Raw genomic sequence first — 22,785 nt, forward strand, 5'->3', positions numbered from 1 at the left:
CTCCCGCCCCTCCACTCGCCTCAGTCGCCACCGCCATCGTGGAACAGGGTAATCACCGCCGCTTTTGCGCTCCCGGTAATAACCTCCGGCGCCATCTTGGATTAGGTCAATGTTGTGTTTGGCCTTATTCGACAGGCCACTTGTTTCTGCCGTCTGGATGTTTTGTCGTCCCTGGTTATTCTCTCTCCTATAGTTTCCGCCTCTGTGTGGGATTAATAAAATGATGCTTTCATTTTCCCTTCTCATCTTGACTTCTCCCAGTGGTCGTATCTTCACCCCTATACACGCGGTTCGAGTAACCTGCCATTTTGGGTCAGGGCAATTGACGCTGATTTCGCTTCCCATCATCCCTAGAGGCCGGCGGGAACTGCCCTTTATCTTAACTGCCAGCCGCGTTGAAGATTCTGTCTCTGAAGGTTTATTCCCTGCCTTTTGATTTTAAGTTACTTGTACAGTGGAGAACGTCAACAAGAAGTATGTCCCTTTTCCTATCCGATTAAAGTTGCCCGTGTGGCCTAGGATCCAGTGTCATTCTTGAGGGCCAGGAGGATGCCCAAATGCGTCTTCCAGCCCGAAGCCGCGTGGGCTCGCCCGTCGCCGAAGCCCGTCGTCGAAGCAGGACGAGGATGAGACGATTAGGCTGCCGGCTAAGGGTGAGGTGTCGAGTGGAGCGAGAAGCTTTCCACCCACAGTATTCCAAGGTAGAGGGATGTTGGCTTATATGGAAAACATGTCTGCTTAAGGAAAGCAGGACAGCTTGTGGAACCTGCTTCAACCAGCTGACCCCACTTTCCATTCACTGCTTGTTCTAGCGGTTTTTGGTTTGTACTAGAAGTCTAACCGTCAATTTTCTCATGCCCAAATCTCTTTTTATATTAATTACTGTACATGTAGTGGTATACAATACTTATTTATTTTTTCCAGTAAGTATTTATTTTATGGAGCGTCTGCGAGATTGCACTGGGGTTCATGGCACTAAGTGAAAGACAAGTCCTCGGTCTCCCAGACGTTATAGAGGGAGCCAGGTGAAAATAACTGTGTTAGTTGGTGAAGAGTGTTATCAGTTAGGAAGTTGTTTCAGTAATCCAGGCCGTAGCGAGTCGTGGTTTGGGCCAGAGTGGTTGCAATTGAGGTGATGAAAACTGAATTGAATTCTGGACATATTTTAGAAGTAGCGCTGATAAGATTTGTTGATATGTTAGCTGTGGAGTGTGAGGTAAAAGACATTATGAGTAGCTTGGAATAATTGAGTTGTAGAAGAAGCTATTTTGAAGGCAGAAATCTGAGATTTTATCTTTTACTTGCTGAGCTTGACGTCTATTAGACATTCAAGTGGAGAGGTTGAGTAGACAGATACAGACACTGAGGTTCCAGGAAGAAGTGTGGACTAGAGGTATAAATTTAACAGCCATCAGGGCGGTGATGGTATTTAGAGCCATGAGACATCTAAAGGTTGAGAGGTAACAACTAAACGGTTGTCAGTGTCCCATCCTTACAGTCCCACAGATTGTGTAGAGATCCTGTTGCCTGGTTTTCCTGACTTCTTTAAAGAGCAAGTTGGTGTACTTACATTGCAGACTGTGATCAGAGGGAAAAATTTTTGCAAAGGAAATAAAGAAGTGAGTCATTTTGCAGAGCAGATAATCACTATCTAAAAGCTTCTTTCATTCATTTAACTGATATTTTTCCCAATATAACCTGCTTAATGGGAAAGTAGGAGGCAGGAATGCATAAAGCTCTGTCGGAAATCAATTTAAAAGTCAACGTATCTTCTTACAGTCACTTAGACTCCAGTTTGTTCTCTCCAGTATAGTCACAGTGATCTTTTCCAAATCCAAACTTGTTCATGTCTACTTACCTTACCCACCACTCTCTTATGACATTTAAATGGCTTTTAATGGCACTTATGATAAAGTATAAAATATTTAATGTGACCCACAATAATGTGCATGGTCTTAACTCCTACCTGCTTCTTCAGTCTCACGTCACACCATGCTCTCCCTAGACATACTACCTTTATCTTAGTTCTTCCAATGAGTGATGAGCCTTTCTGCCACAGGGGCTTTGAGCCTGTTGTTCTCTCTGCCTAGAATCTCCATCCCTACCTTCCTCCTTCTGATCTAAGTTTGCCATCACTTTCCTTAAACTTCTGGAATGAGTCATTCACCTTGTCTCCACGTACTTCCTCTCATGACACAGGCCACAGTAATTTTATATTTACTCGTGTGACTTCTCTTCCCAATAGACCACAAGTTTCATAAGAATAGTGGTATTTTCTTGTAGTAGTGGTTTGAGTTGTTTGTGTTTTTCCCCTTCATTGCCTGACACATTGCCAGCAACATGATTCTGTCTGGATCAAGCATGATTTCTCTAGCAAAAGTAATTATTTCAGGCCTTAGGACTATCGTGACACAAGCAGAGCTCATTAGAGTTCTTCTGTGAAATTGATGTGAGGATGCTGGGGTGTAGTGTTCATCTTTTTGTCAGGATTATTAAATATAGCAGGTTGCGCTCCTGGCTCCAGACAGTCACCTTCCCTTCCATGTGGGGAGAGGAGAAACCAAGCAAACACGAGGGACTCTGTGTTTTGAGGGCTTTGGGTCTTGATTCCAGTCCCTGAGGTCTGGTACTTGATGCTTTTCCTTCAATTTTGTGGGTTTTCTCATTACTCTCCCCAGCAAGGGAGTCACTATATTTCTTTTGCTTAATCTAGCAGTCCCAGAACAACAACAACAAACCACAGCTCTATCCCATTTGTTCCAATAAAAGCCCTGGAAAGTAATCTCTTTAGTTTGAGTCACATGCCCGTCACTGAGCCAATCATTGCAGCCAAAGGGGATAGAATATGCTGACCAGCCAGGTCTTTGTCATATACACATTAGCAGGAGGAGGGAGGCTTCACCCAAACTATATAAATTGAGTTTATACATCCCCCGCATTTGGGGGATATAGTGCCCCCAGAAGTAATAAGGGAGTTGTTATCAGAAGAAGAGAATAGATGTTGGGCAGGTATGGTAGGCTGAAAAATGCCCCCCCTCATTGATGTCAAATATCTGTGAATGTTACCGTATTTGGAAAATACATTTAAATTAAAGATCTTAAGATGAGAAGATAATCTTGGATTATCCAGTGGGCCCTAAATGCAATCACTTATCCTTGTAGAATAGACACACAGAGAAAAAGAGTCACACAGGAAGAGGAGGAGGCAGTGTGACCACGGAGGCAGTGTGACCACAGAGGCAGAGATTGGAGTGATGAACCACAAATCGAGGTATGTTGACAGCCACCAGACTCTGAAAGGTGCAAAGAATGGATTCTCCTTTAGAGCCTCCAGAGGCAGTACAGACTTGCCTTGCAATACCTTGATCTCAGACTTAGAGAATTGTGAGAGAAATTTGTCTTAAGCCACCCAATTTGTGGTAATTTGTTACTGCAGCAACAGAAAACTAATACAGCAGATAAAAACAACAGATACTGAATGCATATTATATGCCTCCAAGTATCTTACTCCAATCTGAGTATTGGGAGAATTGCTACATTCAAAGAATAATTGAGAATGTTAAGCAGGTTAGAGTGGTCTAAATAAACATTATTTCTGAGGACTACAAAGCAGTATTGTTGTGAGGAGAGAAGTCAGGAAAAGCTTCTCGAAGACATGTCTCAAACATAATCATAGGGATGTGTTATGAAAAGGTTGAAAGTCATTAAAGTGAGAGAAGATAAAAGGTAAAAAATGTAAGAGGACACAGCCATGTGTCTACAGAAGGCTAACAAGGGTGAAGGGATAAAAATAAGTCTAAATAAATAGTTGGGACTTGATTGCTGGACTGAGGAATTTAAATTTGAACTAAGACATGGTAATGAATCAGGTTCTTAAATAGTTATAGGTTGAAAGTATTATCCAAAAAGAAAAATCAACTCCCATTTATTAGTTTCCTATTGCTGCTGTAAAAAATTATCACGAGTTAGTGGCTTGAAACATCATGGAATTTATTCTCTTAAAGTTCGTAGATCAGAAGTCCAAAATGATTCTTTCAGGGATAAAGTCAAGGTGTTGGCAGGGCTGGTTCCTTCTGGAAGCTCCAAGGGAGAATCCATTCTTTACCTCTTCCAGCTTCTAGAAGTTGCTGGCATTCCTTGGCTCACAGTCACATCTCTCCAGTCTCTCCACTCTCTGATTCTGTTGTTGGAATACCTTCTCTGATTTTAATTCTCCTGCTTCTCTCTTATAACAACTTTTGCGATTACGTTGGGCCCAGCCTGATGGTCAGGGATACTCTCCCCATCTTAAAATCCTTGACTTAATCTCATCTGCCAGTCCCCTTTACCTTATAAGTAACAGTCTGGGGATTAGAGCATGGACATATTTGGGGGCTATTATTCAGTCTACCACATTCCATTACCAAAAGAAAGGGAGGGAGGGAGGGAAAACCCCAAAGACTTGAAAAATGATAAACATTCTTTTTAAACCATTGCTGACTTTGCAGGAAAGTAAAGGGTATCTCCAAAGTGGGGATCAGAAGTGGAGTGAGGGCTTGTGTTGGGGATGGTAAAGAATAGTAAATTGAAACCAGAACAGTGATCAGTTAGTAAAAGCAAAAGCCAGGATTTCTCTGAAGGTAAATGCTAATGCCAGTCCTAGGGCTGAGACTAATCAAGTGAGTTTTCTAGGGCTTTTTCTATTTGGGCACTACCCATTGATTTCAACATATGAATTTTGAGGGGGTCATAAACATTCAGACCATAGAAGTTGCCTTCCTTGACAAAAGGGATTTTGTAGGTGTGATTAAATCAGGGACCCTGAGGTGAAGAGATCATCTTGGATTATCTGGGTGGGTCCTCTGTAATCATAAAAAGGAAGTGGAGGAAGAATCAGTCAGCCAGAAGGCAGTGTGACTACAGAAGAAAGTCAGAGTGAGATGCAGTGTTTTTGGCTTTGAAGATGGAGGAAGGGGGCTTCCAGAATCAGGAAAACACAAGGAAATAGGTTCTTCCCTAGAGCCTTCAGAAAGGAATGCAGCCCTGCCAACATCTTGATTTTAGCCCAGTGAGTACTGTACTGGACTGCTGATCTACAGAACTATAAGATAATAAATTTGTATTGTTTTTTAAGCCACTAAGTTTGTGGTAATTTGTTACATCAGTAATTGAAAACTAATACAGTAATATGTCTGTATCGATAGCAGCCAAAAAGCATTACTAGAGGTAAAATCTTTCATAATAATGAACTGTTCACCAGGAAAACAACAATTTTAAACAGGTATGCATAATTTAAGAGGTATGGCCTCTGTGCTACTGTTCAAATTCTATGTAGGTAATTATAAAACATTATTGGATGACGTTAAGGAAGACCTAAGTAAGTGGAGAGATACTGAGTTCATAGATTGGAAGACTCAATACAGTAGAGATGATAAAATTAATTTATAAATTGCATGCAATCTCAATCAGAATTTCACCAACTAGTTTTTGTTGTTTGTTTTGATTTTTGTGGAATTTGAGAAGCAGATTGAGATTTTATATGGAAATTTTAATGGTCCAAAAATTACCAGGATATTGGGAGAACTTGCTCTACAAGATAACAACATTTATTGTAAACTATAGTTTTACAATTAAGACAGTATAGTATTAGCATAAGGATGGCAAATAGACTGATAGAACAGGATAGAGAGTTCAGGAACAGACCCACACATATATAGTCACTTTATGTATGACAGAGGTACAGTAGGGAAAAGATGAACATTCCGGTAAATGATTCTGGGACAAGTGGATATTCGTATGGGAAAAAAAAATTTCCTACCTCACACTATATATAAAAATCATTTCTAGACTTAAAATGTGAAAGTCAACATTTAAAGCTTTTAGAATTAGTATAGGAGAATATCTTTATGACCTCGAAGGTAAGGAAAGAATTTTAAAACAAGATATAAAAAGTACCAACTATAAATGAAAAGGTTGCTACTTTGACTATATTAAAGTAAAGGATTTTTGTTCATAAAAGGATAGCATAAAACAAGCAAAAAAAAGCAAGGTACAGAGTGGGAGAGGATATTTGCCACACGTAATTAATAAACGACTAGTCTCCACAACATATGAAAACTCCTTCAAATCTGTAAGAGATAATTACATTGAAAAAGTGGGCAAAAGACTTGAATAGGGACTTTACCAAAGAAAAAATATAAATGACCAGTAAACATATGCAAATATGTTCAACCTCTTATTAATCGGGGAAATGAAAATTATAGGCACAGTGTGATACCATTAGCCATTCTCCAGAGTGGGTAAAATGAAACTGTTTGATTAACACCAGTTGTTGGTGAGGGGACTGCAAGTGGTGGGTTGGCGCATTCACTTTGGAAAGCAGTTTGGCATTATCTAGGAAAGTCAAAGATACATATATCCCATGACTGTTTTTCTAATGCCAGGTTGATGGCCTTAAAGATTCCCTAGGGTACATATATCAGAATATTCAAAGCAGTATTTTTCGTTATAGTCACACACTGAATGCAACACATCTATCTACAGTAGAATAAATAAATAAATTGTAGATCTTACGATGGGATACTTTACAGCGATGCAAGTGAACAAATTGCAGCTCTATTCAGCTATAATAGAGGAATCTCAAACAATATTGAGTGAAAGAAGTAAGGCACAGAAGAATACATACAGTATGATTCATTTATCTAAAGTTAAAAATCAGGCTAAATGAAAAATTATATTGTTTAAGGGATTCATACACAGGTGGTAAAACTAAAGAAAAGTAAAGAAATTATCACAAAAGTCAGGATAGTGGATACTAACCCAGGATAGGTAAGATAGGTGGATAGTGGGGAGGGAGGAATTTATGACCAAGAGGGGACAAGTAGCAAGGATTGGGAGAGTGGTGGGGAGAGGAGTTCTGGGAGTGATGGAAGTGCTTTATTTCTTGACCTGGGTGGTGGTTATATAGGTTTTCCCTTAGTGATAATTCATTGAGATGTATATTTATGTTTTGGGTGCTTTTTGCTTATACTTTATATGTTAGATATACTTTATATGCTTGATATACATAAATGATATATAATAAAAATAAAGAGGAGTCCTGATAGTAGGAAATACTGCATCAGGATGATCATGTAAGAAGCTATTGTAGTTAATCTGAGTATAATGAAGATGTTAAGGGGGGACATCCCTGGTGGCGCAGTGGTTAAGAATCCGCCTGCCAATGCAGGGGACACGGGTTCGAGCCCTGGTCCGGGAAGATCCCACATGCCGTGGAGCAACTAAGCCCATGCACCACAACTTCTGAGCCTGCGCTCTAGAGCCCAGGAGCCACAACTACTGAGCCCGCACGCCTAGAGCCTGTGCTCCGCAACGAAAGAAGCCGCTGCAATGAGAAGCCCGTGCACTGCAACGAAGAGTACCCACTGCTCGCCACAGCTAGAGAAAGCCCAGGCACAGCAACGAGGACCCAACGCAGCCAAAAATAAATAAATAAATATATATTTTAAAAAAAAGATGTTAAGGGGACAGCATCGCTGGCACTTCTTTTTTAAAAATAATAATTAATTTTGGCTGCTCTGGGTCTTAGTTGCGGCATGCGGGATCTAGGTCCCCAACTAAGGATTGAACCCAGGCCCCCTGCATTGGGAGCACGGAGTCTTACCTGCTAGACCACCAGGAAAGTCCCTGGCACCTCTTTTTAAGAGAAGCTGCTGAGGCAAAACCCTGGTGACAGATAGTGGCCATGTTTTGTACCCTATTATCTTCATCCCTTTGACTACAGATAGGAATACATATACAGATGGTAAGACTATACAACAAAGCAGTGAAATGTTTATCACATATTCAGGATAATGGATACTTCTAGGCTTGAGCTGGGCACCTGATCCAGGAGTTATTGATAGGGAGGCACCCCTCTTCCTTGTCTTTTCATCTCCATAAAAAAGGCAACTTCTGTACAAAAGGGGTTATGTACTAATCAGATTTCCAGCTTCCTGAACAATGGAGACCAAAACTGGTTAGTTAGAGAGGAGTGTATTGAAAGGACATTGGATAGCTCACAAAATTGATGGAAAAGCTGAAGAATAAGGTTTGGAACATCGACAGGAGCCAAGGGAAATTAGACATCTAAAATTAGAGACCAAATCAATACACAGGAAGAATCTGGTTAGTATCTAACAACTTCTGTCATTGGCACAGCCACCATTGGGCATTGGATGCTGCCATTATTGTTTCCTCTGTCACCTCTGGAAAGATTCTAAACTGCCATTTACTTCTCTGTGTTATTCACTCCAGAGTCAAGGTTGTAGGTAGGAGCATATTGTTGGAAGTTGACATGCCCAAATTCTAGAGACAAGGCAGATGGGAAAGGGGCTGTTTGCCCACACTTGAGCTTCTTTATTGGAATTACCTCCAAATAGGAAGTGTGTTTAGATACTGGGTGGCCAAAAATGAAAGACACCCATCACAGGAAATATCAGAAATAAACATATCTGGCCCCGCAGGGAGGAGGAAAGAGTAATATGATTAAGATCTGTGAAATTCATTGGGCCATGTTTTAACCGGGGGACGAGAGATTCTGCACAGTCAGGAAAGGCAGCCAGGCTGACTCTTACTTCTGCCCTGCAGTGTACCATTCTCTCTCTTTTCTAGTTTCTCTGCCTGTGATTGGGAATAGGGAGTAGGGTGTAATTCTGATCAGCCCTGTGCTACTGGCCAGGCTATCTTCAATTCAGGAAGCTGGAAGTCCAGATGTCAGCAATCTTCATGGTTGGTCACATACCCCAAAACATACCCTTATAGGGCTCTCTCTTTTTCTTTTATTATTTTTTTTGAAGTGTAGTTGATTTACAATGTTGTGCCAGTCTGCTGTACAGCAAAGTGACTCAGTTATACACATATAGACATTCCTTTTTCATATTCTTTTCCATTTTGGTTTATCACAGGATATTTAATATAGTTCCCTGTGCTATACCGTAGGCCCTTGTTGTTTATCCATCCTATATATAATAGTTTACATAAACTCCCAGTCCTTCCCCCACCCCCTTCCCCCCTGGCAACCACAAGTCTGTTCTCTGTGTCTGTGAGTCTGTTTCTGTTTTGTAGGTAGGTTCCTTTGTGCCATATTTTAGATTCCACATATAAGTGATACCATGTGGTATTTTTCTGACTTCACTTAGTATGATAATCTCTAGTTGCATCCACGTTGCTGCAAATGGCATTATTTCATTCTTTTTATGGCTGAGTAGTATTCCATTGTATATATGTACCACATCTTCTTTATCCATTCATATGTCCATAGACATTTAGGTTGTTTCCATGTTTTGGCTATTGTAAATAGTGCTGCTATGAACATAGGGGTACCTGTATCTTTTTGAATTATAGTTTTGTCCAGGTATATGCCCAGGAGTGGAATTGCTGGATCCTATGGTAATTCTATTTTTAGTTTTTTGAGGAACCTCCATACTGTTCTCCATAGTGGCTGTATCAATCTACATTCCCACCAACAGTGCAAGAGGGTTCCCTTTTCTCCACACCCTCTCCAGCATTTGTTATTTGTAGACTTTTTAATGATGGCCATTTTGACCGGTGTGAAGTGGTATCTCACTGTAGTTTTGATTTGCATTTCTCTAATAGTTAATGATGTTGAGCATCTTTTCATGTGGAGGGCTCTCTGTTAATGGCCAGATGGGAGATGGTGCTGAGGTCATTCCCTACTTTCCTGAATTGTTATAGTTTCATTATCATACAAAACCCTGCAGAAAGGGAGGGGTGAGTGATAGGATTCAAACTCTAAATTCCACTCTAAACTTCCAGTTAGCCCATAGAATGGCCAGTGATATGACTAATATGAAAAGGTTATATCACATTATTCTTTTGAGAATTTGAGCTTGGGGAAACTGACACCTGAGCAGATGTGGAGAGAGGAGACCCTTTATGAGAGACTGTGAGATAGCTGCCTTAGTACTTGATGACTTTCTATGATCAGCTTCAGACCATAGGTCTCCTTATAAATGGTTAATAAACACACCAATGAAGATAAATAACATTTATGAACAAATGATGATTAAAATGATGAGATAGACGCCCTCTATTTTTTTCTTCTTCAGAATGTCAAAGATAAAAATAATACTGTTAGCAGGGATATAAGGACATGGGTATTCTTAAACTTTGCTACTGAATGTACAGACATAGATACACTGTCTGGAAGGCAGCTTGACAATACATAGCAAAACCTTCAAACCATGAATGTCCTTTGACCCAATAAGTACACTTCTTGGAATTTATCTCAACTTTTTTTTTTAATTTTATTGAAGTATAGTTGATTTATAGTGTTGTGTTAATTTCTGCTGTACAGCCAAGTGATTCAGTTATATATATTCATTTCATATTCTTTTCCATTATGGTTTATCACAGAATATTGAATACAGTTCCCTGTACTATACAGTAGGACCTTGATTTTTTTTTTTTTTTTTTTCAGAATGGGGGCCTCCCACTGTTGTGGCCTCTCCCGTTGCGGAGCACAGGCTCCGGACGCGCAGGCGCAGCGGCCATGGCTCACGGGCCCAGCCGCTCCGCGGCATGTGGGATCTTCCCAGACCGGGGCACGAACCCGTGTCCCCTGCATCAGCAGGCAGACTCTCAACCACTGTGCCACCAGGGAAGCCCCTAGGACCTTGATTTTTTAAAAAAAATTTTTATTGGAGTATAGTTGATCTACAACGTTGTGTTAGTTTCTGCTGTACAGCAAAGTAAATCTGTTATATGTGTGTGTGTGTGTGTGTGTGTGTGTGTGTGTGTATGTGTATGTGTATATCTTCACTCTTTTTTAGATTCTATTCCCATGTAGAGGACCTTGTTGTTTATCCATCCTATATATAATAGTTTGCATTTGCTAATCCCAAACTCCCAGTCTTTCCCTCCCCCACTCCCCTTCCCCTTGGCAACGACAAGTCTGTTCTCTGTCTGTGAGTCTGTTTATCTTAAGAAATTTAGGGTGTGAAAAAAGATTTAGTTAGTTATAAATGCTCATCACAATACTATTTACAGTATCAAACTGTTGTAAATAATCTAAATGTCCAGCAGTACAGACTGGTTAAATTATGATAGAGGTTTAAAATAGTATAACATTCAGACATTAAAAATGATTCTGCAGAAACTTACTTTCAAATGATTCAGCAAAAATAAAATGTGTGTGTGTGTAGCAGAGCACAAGTGTGAGAGAAATTGTGAGCAAAGGGCAAATGTGGAAAATGATCTGATTAAGACAAAAACTATAGCAGGTCAGAAATGTCTACTCTGCCTGCAAGCTAACAAGGTGGCCGGGCCCCCACCCCACACACTCTCGTATTTTCATGTATATTTTTCTTTCAGGGCCCAGCCGCAGCAAGGGGCTCCAGATTTTTGTCCCTGGAGACCATTACTGCCAATTCTTGGGGTCTTCCTCCCAAAGGACAGCCTCAAGGCATTGTTCTCTCTTTGTGACCCAGCCCAAGTTCCAGTACCCTGTGCTGAGGAAGCTGGCCTCTTCACCCAGGTCCCTCAGTGAGGAAGTGTTCTCTTCTTTTGAATACCATGGGGGACACACATGGTCTGGGGCCTGGTCCAGGTGGATGGAGTGTGGGGTTTCACAGGAAGAGGAGCAGGGCAGAGCTTGATCTCAGGGTGCACTTTGTGGCTTAAGGTATGTGTGTGGGGGTTAGTCTGGGTCCAGATAGAGGGGCAGGAAGAGGATGTATGTATATGTTTATATATTTAAAATAAAATATACATGTTATTTATATATATATTATACCGTTACACACACACACACACACACACACACACACACACGCACACAAATAATGAGCCCTCTGAGCCACAAAACAAAAACAGTTTATCATTTATGGCAAAAGCAGCAGCCAGAGCAACATCTTATGTTGGTTACCAAGCCCCATCCACACAGGGCAACATAGTGAGGGCCAGATGGTACCTGCATATGCAGTGGGGTGCATTACAGGAGAGGAACCCTGTAATGGCATATTGGGGGTGGTACATTCTGATCCCCTTCAGCTCCTTATACAAATATTAGGAAACTCTGATCTTATATATGGCTGCTGGTGACCTGTCTCTCCTGCCCGCCAAAGAGAGAGAAACCTTGTCTTTATTCTAGAATGTAAGCCAGTCTTCTCCAAGACGGGAAGGAGAGGTCTTTATCTTTACTATTCTGAACATCTCTGGGAAGAGAAACATATCTAATCCTTACCCTACTGGAATGTCTCTGTAGGGGAGGGAAAAAAAAAACCCTTTATCCTCTACCCTCTTAGGTTCAGTGTCTGGGACCCTGCGAATTGAACGGATAAAACATTAACAGGAGAAAAAGGTTTACTTCATATACATGTGGGGGGCCTCACAGAAATGAAGTGAAAACCCCAAAGAGGTGGTCAGACCCAGAGGGTTATATACCATTTTAACAAAGAGCAATAAATTTGTGGAGAAGTGACAAGACAAAGGAATGTGGGTTTAGGTTTTTATGGGCAGTAAATTGTGGGAAGGTAAACTTGTGGGGAAAATTAATGGAAGATAAGGGTTGTTTTTAGTAAAGTTTGTTATGTAGCTGCCATCTCTGGGCTGAGATGAGTTTAGAGTCAACTCGTGTCTGGTGATTAATTGTTATCTTGCTCTTCCTGATATATGAGAGAGGATGGGGACACATTCACAAAGGGAAATTTATGCCCTGCTTTTAGGCAAATAGGGGGAGGATAGAGAGCTTTTTCTGTATCTGCTGTTTCTCACTTGCCTTCAGCTCAAAATAGTCCTTATGCCAAAGTGGCATATTTGGGGGTGGTACATTTTGATCCCCTTCAGCTCCTTATGCAAATACTGGAATTGATTGTAAATGCTTTTGATCAGAAGACCTGAATTGTCCAGAAAAGTGAGATGTTCGGAGTGAATCATCTCCCAACAGTATTCTACTGAAAGGTTTAAGAGTGTTCATCGAACTATTCTATCAGTCTTTCTCCAAGTTTGAAAAAATTTTAAATAAAAAGTTGGGGAAATAATGCAGAGATGCATTTGATATGGAAATTGTTTAGAATATATTAAGTAGAAAAGTGGACTATACATGATGTGTACTAAGATCTTATTTTTAAAACAGTTAGGTATATCTGTCTATAGAGAGAAAAAATCTATAAGGGGATATACCAATATATTATTAGTGTTTATCTTTGGCTGAGTAAGGGCATTAGGTTTTTTGTTTTGTTTTTTTTTGCGGTACGCGGGCCTCTCACTGTTGTGGCCTCTCCCATTGCAGAGCACAGGCTCCGGACGCGCAGGCTCAGCGGCCATGGCTCACGGGCCCAACCACTCTGCGGCATGTGGGATCTTCCTGGACCTGGGCACGAACCCGTCTCCCCTGCATCGGCAGGCGGACTTTTAAGCACTGCGCCACCAGGGAAGCCCTAGGTTTTTTTTTTTAATGTTCTTTCTGTTTATATGTATTCTGCTTTTTTTTTCCCCAATGAGTGGTTTTGTGAGTAAATTTTTTTCTTTTTTAAAAAATTTTTTTCTTTAAGTTTATCAAAAACGAATCCCTTTATGTCTTCTAATGAGGGTAGATAGCAGTGACATGTTGGTTTTTTCTCCCCCCATCTTGGATGTACTTAAATTGCCCTGCAAAGTGGGGAGGGAAGAGAGTGAAAGATAAAGAGAAGAGGAGAGAAACCTAGGAGAAGAGACAGGTCTGGGAGGATTTTTCAAATGAAATGCTGATCAATATGAATTCCCTTATTTACCTTACCTACCTTACAAAATCAGTAAATTATATTTTTGTGTGAGTTGAATTTTTTGGTGGCAAACTCAAAAGGAAGAGGAGACAACAGTAGTATGGGTTACATTTTGGGTGCTGCCTGGGATTTTCAGAGTAAAGTGCACTGCCTAGCTATATTTAGGTTAAATCATCGCCTAGAATAGTGGTTTTCAAACTGTTAAAGATTATTGAGGCCCCTAAAGAACTTTTATTTATGTGGTTTGTAACTACTTTATATTATCCATATTAGAAATCAAAACTAAGAAAAATTTAAAGCACAAGAATATGTAAGCTGTCAGAGTGATGACATTATCACACATCATGACACCAAAAGTAAAAGCAACAAAAGCAAAAATAAACAAATGGGACTATATCATACTAAAAATCTTCTGTTACAGCAAAGGAAACCATCAACAAAATAAAAAGGCAACCTACTGAATGGGAGAAAATATTTGCAAATCCTATATCTGATGAGGAATTAATATCCAAAATATATAAAGAACTCATACAACTCTATAGCAAAAAAACAATCCAATTAAAAAATGGGGGTTTCCCTGGTGGCACAGTGGTTGAGAGTCCGCCTGCCGATGCAGGGGACATGAGTTCGTGCCCCGGTCCGGGAAGATCCCACATGCCGCGGAGCAGCTAGGCCCATGAGCCATGACCGCTGAGCCTGCGCGTCCAGAGCCTGTGCTCTGCAACGGGAGAGGCCACGACAGTGAGAGGCGCGCGTACCGCAAAAAAAAAAATAAAATGAAAAATGGGCAGAAGATCTGAATAGACATTTTTTTCCAAAGAAGACATACAGATGACCAACAGGTACCTGAAAAGATGCTCAGCATCGTTAATCATCAGGGAAATGAAAATCAAAACCACAATGAAGCATCACCTCCCTCCTGTTAGAATGACTTTATCAAAAAGACAAGAAAGAACAATTGTTGGCAAGGACGTGGAGAAAAGGGAACCCTCATGCACTGTTGGTGGAAATGTAAATTGGTGCAGCCACTATGGAAAAACGTATTGAGTTTCCTCAAAAAGTTAAAAATATAACTATATGATCATATAACTATATGATCCAGCAATTCCATTTCTGCGCATTTATCTGAAGAAAATGAGAAAATGAAAACACTAACTAGAAAAGATATATGCACCCCCAGCTTCATTGCAGCATAATTTACAATAGCCATGATATGGAAACAACCTCAGTGTCCATCAACAGATAATGGATAAAGATGTGTTTTTATATATATATATATAAAATCTCCATAAAAAAGAATGAAATCTTGCCATTTGTGACATGGATGGACTTCGAGGGCGTTATGCTAAGTGAAATAAGACAAAGAAGGCCAAATACTGTGTGACATCTCTTGTATGTGGAATATAAAACAACAACAAGAACAACAAAAACCCAACCAACATCATAGATACAGAGAACATGTTGATGTTCTCTGTGTTGGGATTGTTGCCCGATCCCTGTGTTTTCTGAGTTGCTCCTTCTCACTCTCAGTTGTGCCTGTTGTCCACCAATCTACAGCTTCTCTAGTCTAACTTTATTTATTTTATTTATTTATTTATTTTCCCTCTGGTCTAACTTTAAAAGACCCCTTTTCCTGCCAGCGTTCGAGGAGAGACTGTCAGAGGGCCTGTGGGCTAAAGGAGGAGATGGAGGGGGGACAGTCAGTCTAATTCCTCTGTTTTTTGCCTTGTTCTGTGGTAGGACTCAGCTTGCTTTTTGACGCTTTCTCGCCTGAAGATGCTTGCAGAGTGGAAAAAGTTGAAACGAAATTACTTACCAATTAGTCTATCCCAAAATTTTGTCAACAACTCAAGTCTAATATATCACCTCTCTTATTCTTTGCCCTGTGGGTTTAATGCCTTTACTTTCATTTTAGTGAGGTTTTGGGAGGCAGGAGATAAATTCAGGTGTCTGATCCGCCACGTATGACCACTAGCCTCAATTTAGTTTCCATAGAAACAGCTTCTCCTCCCTTTAGCACCCCATTTTTATTGATTTATATAATAATTAAATTATGTAATTACAGTTGTACAACTGGCATAAAGAAGTTTAAGAACAAATCCAATTGACTCTTGGTAAATACTACTACTCAGTGGCCATCAGTTAGTAGAACAGAAGTGTGTGGGCTCCAGTTCATTTATTTTACAGAAAGAATGAAAATTGTGGTTAAGTCGGGCAAGTTGGATTAAATGGAAATTAGTTAACTGAGCTTCTACATTAAATAAATGAATATAAGACATTCATTAACAGGGTGCATTTTATTTCTGTTTTATTTTTTAACATCTTTATTGGAGTATAATTGCTTTACAATGGTGTGTTAGTTTCGGCTGTATAACAAAGTGAATCAGCTATACATATACATACACCCCCATATCTCCTCCCTGTTGTGTCTCCCTCCCACCCTCCCTATCCCACTCCTCTAGGTGGACACAAAGCACCGAGCTGATCTCCCTCATTAACTGGGTGCATTATTAAAAGTCTAAATGATTTGGCTTCTTGGACAACCAATTTAACTTTAAATGACTTTCTCTGTCTTTAAAAACTCCTTGAGCAAGCAGATGCCTTTCCAGGATCAGGCTCTTTTCTGTACTTTGAACATGGGTACTATTGATGTGTTCAGACTGACTTCCTGGACTCTGGACCCTTGTCTGTCCTAACTCCTATGTATCCCATCCTACTTCTGCATTGATTTCCTGGTTGGACTTTTGACCTGCATTGACCTCAATGCATCAGTGAGTTGATACCTTACATTCCTTTTGAGGCTCCCCTTCATAGGTACATGGTTCCCTCAGTCTCTAACCTTTTAGGCTTCTTCAGAGTAAAACTGACTTGCCTTCCTATTGGCCTTCTTCTCTGCAGGAAGTCAGGTTTCAGCTTCTGTGCTCTAAGTAAGTTACCCGCTCATCTGTTTGCTTTCCGTCTTCCAAAATTCTGGTATTTTTCATCTTTCTTCTCCCATATTTGTCTTTGAGGGGTTTATAGCTTTAAAAAAAAGTATTCCTTCACTCTCGGTTTAATGGGGTTCTGAAGAGAACGGTTACTGCTTGTCTTCTGGAGTTCATGTTTGGTCTTCTCTCGACTATGGTAGCTTCCCATTTTCTAAACCTTTAATCTCTTGATTCTCCAGAAAATAGGAGCATTTTGAGCTTTCTAGACAACTTAAAAAAGGTGTCTACCTAGTCTTTTCCTGGAACTGCCTAGCAGGGCCCTATTTGTTCTGTGGTTAATATACTGCCAGAAACAAGTCAATGTGAATTAGCTTTTGTAAATATAAATTAAAAATTAGAGAACTTTTGAGGATTAAAGGTTAAGTGTGAGTTTAAAGTCAAGCCAACTTTGAGAAATTTCCTCTTGATTGGAAAATAAGGCTCATAAGGTCAGATGAGCTTTTCTCTTTTGACTATGAAGAAGAGAGTATTTAGAGACTGGAAGTTAAAACTTTTCCGGAGACCAAGAAGGCAGTTGTAGCATTTCCTAAACTCAGAGCAATTGTGTTTCATACAGCTGTATGTGCACTTTCAGTTACAAAGATGTTTCTCCGGAGGTGGGTGGAATTTCAATAATTCTTCCCATCTTTCATTAGTGTATAACTTTTCCACTTATTTGTTTTGTTTCTACAGAAGTATTATCAGTTCCTTGCGGGTAGAGGATGTTCCTGACACATCTTAGCATCTCCGAGTGCTAAAAGAATAGAGCTGACCGTAAGGATCAGGTACTGTGCATGAGCTCTTTTAATTTTTATAACGATCTGTGAAGGAGGAAATATAATTTCTCTAATTTTATAGTTGAGGAAACTGAAGCACAAGCTACACAACTCCAGTGAGAAGCAGAGCTGGAACTGATTCCACTTGGCTGATTTCCCAGGTCAGCTAGATCCTACCCCTCGTATCCTGCAGTGCTTGCTTTCAGTGAACAGGTGAGACGCTTTCTGGAGAGACAGATCTGGGACTTCATGGAGCTTACAGAATAGGCTGTATGACTGCTTGCTAATAAATGCCTGTTGAATCTGACCAGAGGCTATTGGTCATTGTAACATACCATCTGGAGCAAGACTGTGGAGAAGCCCTATAGCTTAACCTGTCTCTTAACTGTTGGAAGCTACTGATGTCTGCCCAAAAGAAGCTAATAATAATGAATTGACTTTTAGGTTAATTTGTAACCTTCTTCTTCCTTAGTTATCTCCAGCTGGAAGAAATCTAGTCCCAGAGAGTCAAATAATGATGTCTTGTGAAGATTTATCATGTACTTCTGTGTGGTCACTACTGGGGCTGTGGTCTCTGACATGAAGCCCTCCTTGCAATGTACAAGCATTTGGAACACCGGCAAGGCCTATGAGCTAAAATTTCAAACAACCAGCAGTTAGAAACTGACTGTTGTCTCCAAGTGCTGTAGATCTCCTGGGTATTTCCAGTTCCAATGGGAAGGGAGTTATGATCAAAGCCACTAAGGTTAAAATGACTGTAGCTATCAGGATGGCCCCTCCCCCTTCCTTTTGGTTCACTGTCGGGGAAATCTTGCCCCAGGGATGCTGTCTCTTTCTCTGCTATCTCAGTTGTCCCTGTTGGATGCTCCCCTGTCTCAAGTAGCTACAAGTGCCAAAAACACCAGAGATTTTTTTTGCCTAACTGGTTGCTTCATATCACAAGTAATCTGGTAATTGCTTGTGAATTGCAGGTCTCTATTTCGATTTTGTGGTGAGAAGCACAGAACTGGTACTTTTAAAATATCTTAAAAAGTGAAAAAATATATGAATGTAAATAATCAAACACAATAACGTAAGTATTGAGTTTGTGTTATCCAATATGATTGATGAAACTATAGACCATACTTTCCAGACTGATTTCACGCAAACTTTTATGTTTTAATTTCACAATTTGAAAAGTGATATGCATAGTTAAGGTAAAATTTGGAGTTTCTCTTTTCCTCCTAGTCCATCTAAAACAGTGCTGTCTAATAGAACTTTATAGACCGTTTTAATCTGTGCTGTCCAATAAGATAGCCAGCCACTAGTCACATGTGATTATTGAGCACTTAATGTGGCTAGTGCAGCTGAGGAACTGAATTTTAAATTTTATTTATTTTCATTAATTTAAATTTAAAGTCACTGGTGAGTCATGGCTACCATATTGGTCAGAATAGATCTAGAATACAGTGATGACCTTATAACAGGATAGTCTAGGCTATGTTACAGCCACAAAGAATGCTAAAATCTTGGGGGTTTATAAGAACAAAGATTTATTCCTTGCTTGTGTTATGTACTCATTTGGGATTGGCTTGGGACCTAGGTGGATAAAGTAGCCACCATCTGACATGTTGCCAGTCACTATGGAGAGTCTTGCACCAGTACTTAAATTCTCTGGACCAGAGGGGATGAACATCACTTCTGCTTCTACCTCGCTGACTGGAATTAGTCACACAGCCCCATCTCCCATCTCACACAGGGAGTCAGGAATGTGGTCCTAGTCATGTGCCAGGGGGCAAAGAGCCTCAGTAATGACTGTCACAGACATTAGCTTCCCTTTTGAAATACAGAGGCATTCCCAAGGGTTAAAGAAAGTAGTATTACCTGTGTTTTCTTGAAAAGTGGAGAGTTGAGTTTCTTTAGAATTCAGTTATTCTTTAGCTCATTGATACTCATTAGCACAGATGTATTAAAAGCACAGATTTTATTAAAATGTGTAGAACTCAAACTAAGTTAGAGCTGACAACAGTCAGCATGTCTTTTTAGTTATACATAGAAATTCATTTAATATGAAGCTCTGCGATGTAAGGAATAATCAGTGGATTGTTTTTTATATGTTTGGGAAGAGAATGGAATGGAAGGAGATTATTTGTTTTCTTTCAGAATATAAGGTACATTTTTCACTAGCAAGGAATAAAAAGTCCTTTAAAAATAATAATTTCCTCACTAGGAACATTTGTGGATTGTGGTTGCCTTAAAAAAATGAAACAATTTAAATATTACCTGGACAATGGATTCTTTCAATCAAAAGTGGAATCATAGAATCATCTAGTCTAACATTTAATAGTATGTCTTGATTCTTTCTAGAATATCTACAGTATTGTTTGAATACTCGAGACCTGGGGGGCCCCACCATCTGATATCTGAAAACAGACTTCCTGTGAAGCAGGAGTGATGGTTTCCTGAGAACAAATGCTTCACTATCAAGACATGGAAAGATAGCACTCGGCTGCTAGTAACAAATTGCACCAAAGTTACAAATGCAGACCAAGCCTTGGTAAATATTAATGACGATGATGATTTTGTGACCTACTAAAAATGTCAGATTTTAGCATTATGAGCGTACCTACTAGAATGTAATTGAACCAAAATGATGCTCGAGGGAAATTTTGAAGTAAATGTGCAAATTAGGCTACCTAGTATAAACTAGAAGTGCCTAAGTCATTCTGTTCCTTAGTAAAGCACAACCAAGTAAGCCTTTTTTTTTTTTTTTTGGCTGCTCTGCGAGGCATGTGGAATCTTAGTTCCCTGACCAGGTATCGAACCCATGCCCCCTGCAGTGGAAGCGTGGATTCTTAACCACTGGACCACCAGGGAAGTCTCTCCCAGCATGTAAGCCATTTATGCAGCAGAGCATTTGTTTTTAGTTTCTGACATCTGTTTGGGTCGTCTACAACGGGTGGCATGGAAGGGAAAAGAAGGCGGCAAAGACTGAACAAACAGCATGCACTGTGGTAGCCTTTATTTAAAAATTGTGAGCTAACTACAGTTGTAGTGTTCTCATTTACCATTCTGATGGCATAATAAACTGGGAGAACATAAACACAACTTCAAGAAGGCATCAAAAAACCTGTAAACAAACATACACACCACGCATGCGCGCACATATACAGCATACATGCACACAAAGATTATAGTCTAAACACAATCAAAAGTGATGAAGAAAAGCTTTGAATGCTCTAAATCAAATTTTAAAACACTTTAATTATAATAAACTGTGGCAATACTGTGGCTATATGAAAAATGTTGTAACTGCTTAAAAAGCAAAATACTGGCAATTTGAAACTAGCAGCAAGAAGCAGATAAAAATAGAATGGACGATAACATAAGACTAAGTAACATCAAAATTCTAACGTTGATACTGTGTAGGATTGCACTGAAGTAATTTAAAATTAGTTCTTAAGGAACTCGCAAAAAGTCCCTTGAAATATTAAACTGCTGCGCTTTACAAACAGTGGAAAAGAAAAAAGTATTTGGAATGTTACACACACACAGAGGAAATGTATTAAGCATATCAGTTTATGGTCTTTGTTTATGCCCTTCAAAAAGTTTTATAAAGAAAAATTTAAGTGCCAATGTAGTGAAAGAAAGTTAAAAATTCCTAAAGATGCAAGTCTGAGTGCATTTATCAGGTTAAGAATATATTTCAAGCTCGGGGGGCAAGGCATGATTGATGCACATTCAAGAAGGAAAGTCTCGTGGAATCCATAAGGTAAGTAGAGTTCTCTGGAGCACTTTTAAAAATGAAGGTATATTAAACTCAGACTATCCTGAATGAGATTCCAAAGTATGTGGAGTTCTATAGCTGAAATCTATTTCATAGTGGCCAATAAATAATTAAGACTAACTTTTCAGCAAACTGTTTTTTCATACATTCAAACACAAAAATCTTTACCACACATGCAGAGCTGATATTCTAAAACAGCGCAGGTATGAATCCTGGTTTCAGAAAAACACATTAACAAGGATTTTTTTTCCATAGGTACCTGTAGAAATCTTCAAAGAGGGGATAAGTTTAGATTTCCTACTGATTTTGGAAGAAAGGAGATTCTGTTTTTCCTAAGGAAGCCAGTCATCCATGAGCAGGAGACGTGTCTTCAGAATCTAAGAAGTGTAATGTCCCTAATGCTTAAACTCATGGCAAGTCCAGATCCAGAAAAACTGGCAGGTAGAACAGGGGATGGAAATGAAAAGTTCAAATGTCTATAGTATACTTTGGAAATATTGTGCCTTGTAAGTTAAAATGGCTCAACTGCCTGCAGAATGAAGTGCTACAGGACTGGAGGAGACCTGGTTCTCTGGAGTAGGAGCTGGGAGAGACCCCCATCTCCAGGGACCCTCTGGGCAGGGCTGTGACCTTGTTTTTTCATGAGTACTTTCAGTTGGAGAATTTATATGACTTTGTCCAGATAAAGCTTCCTTATGTTACTTTTTCTCTAAAATTGGTTGGTCAGGCAAGTTACTGGTGATTTCCCAAAATGAAATCTAGTTGTACTAGAATCTTAAGGTGCCAGCTAATTTAAATTAATGCCCCTCAGTAATGCTGCTGGGTATCAACCACTATTGCTGAAGAATCAACCCCCAAATGACCTAACTAAGTAATCTATCACACTAGGTGCTTTTACTGTCTTGGGTTTTTTGAGCTTTAGAGAGATAGTCTGTAATATGACTTAGAAACTGCTTCTCTCTGGCTTTGTTTCATTCTTCCTCCTCTTCTTCTTCCCCTTCTCCTTCTCCTTCTTCCATGGTTTCCACAATGAGCTCTGCTGTGCAGGTGGCTTCTCCAAGACTGTTGACAGCCTTGCAAGTGTACTTGGCATCATCATCCCCGCAAACATCACTGATGATTAAAGAGCAGTTCCCATCCTCATCATAGTCTATCTGGAAGTGGCGGGACTCCCTGATTGACTGGTCATCTTTGAACCAGACGACCTCAGGATCTGGGTATCCTGTATCACAGGGAGGGAACACAAGTTGCAGAAACTATTATTTAAAACTTCTTATCAGTTCATGCAAACTCTTGAGCTACCTCTATTGATTAAGGGGGTAAAGGGGAAAAAAATTATGATGTTGGCTTTTACCATCTATTTTGATATTTACATTTGAATAGGGGCATGTATTGTAAACACTAATATCTGAAACGCCACATAAGGTATTGTACAGGCATCCCGTTCCCCACCCATGTAGGGCTTGTACCACCTCCCACCTTAACACAGATATAGATAACTCCCCGGAACACTGTCCCAGTTCCAACCACATGCC

The 22,785-nt window shown here is 39.9% G+C and overlaps 2 protein-coding genes and 1 long non-coding RNA gene across 8 annotated transcripts in view; 1 reads left to right on the forward strand and 2 right to left on the reverse strand.

Moving 5' to 3' along the window:
- The window catches only part of HACD2 (3-hydroxyacyl-CoA dehydratase 2), an 89,987-nt gene extending 89,741 nt beyond the window's left edge, over nucleotides 1-246 (reverse strand). Inside the window, exon 1 of the mRNA XM_024756509.1 lies at nucleotides 20-246. Coding sequence (XP_024612277.1) covers nucleotides 20-246 — 227 coding nt within the window. The remainder of the gene's footprint in view (nucleotides 1-19) is intronic.
- On the forward strand, nucleotides 8-20,571 carry LOC112407285 (uncharacterized). 2 transcript variants are annotated; one of them, XR_003004721.1, is made up of 4 exons: nucleotides 8-75; nucleotides 17,402-17,493; nucleotides 17,567-17,697; nucleotides 19,831-20,571. It is a non-coding gene; the product is annotated as an uncharacterized LOC112407285 (long non-coding RNA). The 2 variants fall into 2 exon arrangements; XR_003004720.1 differs by lacking the exon at nucleotides 8-75 and adding an exon at nucleotides 3,218-3,271.
- MYLK (myosin light chain kinase) overlaps nucleotides 20,471-22,785 on the reverse strand; it is a 265,262-nt gene continuing 262,947 nt past the window's right edge. For all 5 annotated transcript variants that reach the window (XM_024756503.1, XM_024756505.1, XM_024756502.1 and 2 more), the window contains one exon: nucleotides 20,471-22,472. In XM_024756503.1, coding sequence (XP_024612271.1) covers nucleotides 22,222-22,472 — 251 coding nt within the window. In that variant the 3' untranslated portion in view covers nucleotides 20,471-22,221. The remainder of the gene's footprint in view (nucleotides 22,473-22,785) is intronic.

This window comes from Neophocaena asiaeorientalis, unplaced genomic scaffold, assembly GCF_003031525.2.
Source record: "Neophocaena asiaeorientalis asiaeorientalis breed wild unplaced genomic scaffold, Neophocaena_asiaeorientalis_V1.1 scaffold22, whole genome shotgun sequence".
Taxonomy (NCBI): Eukaryota; Metazoa; Chordata; class Mammalia; order Artiodactyla; family Phocoenidae; genus Neophocaena; species Neophocaena asiaeorientalis.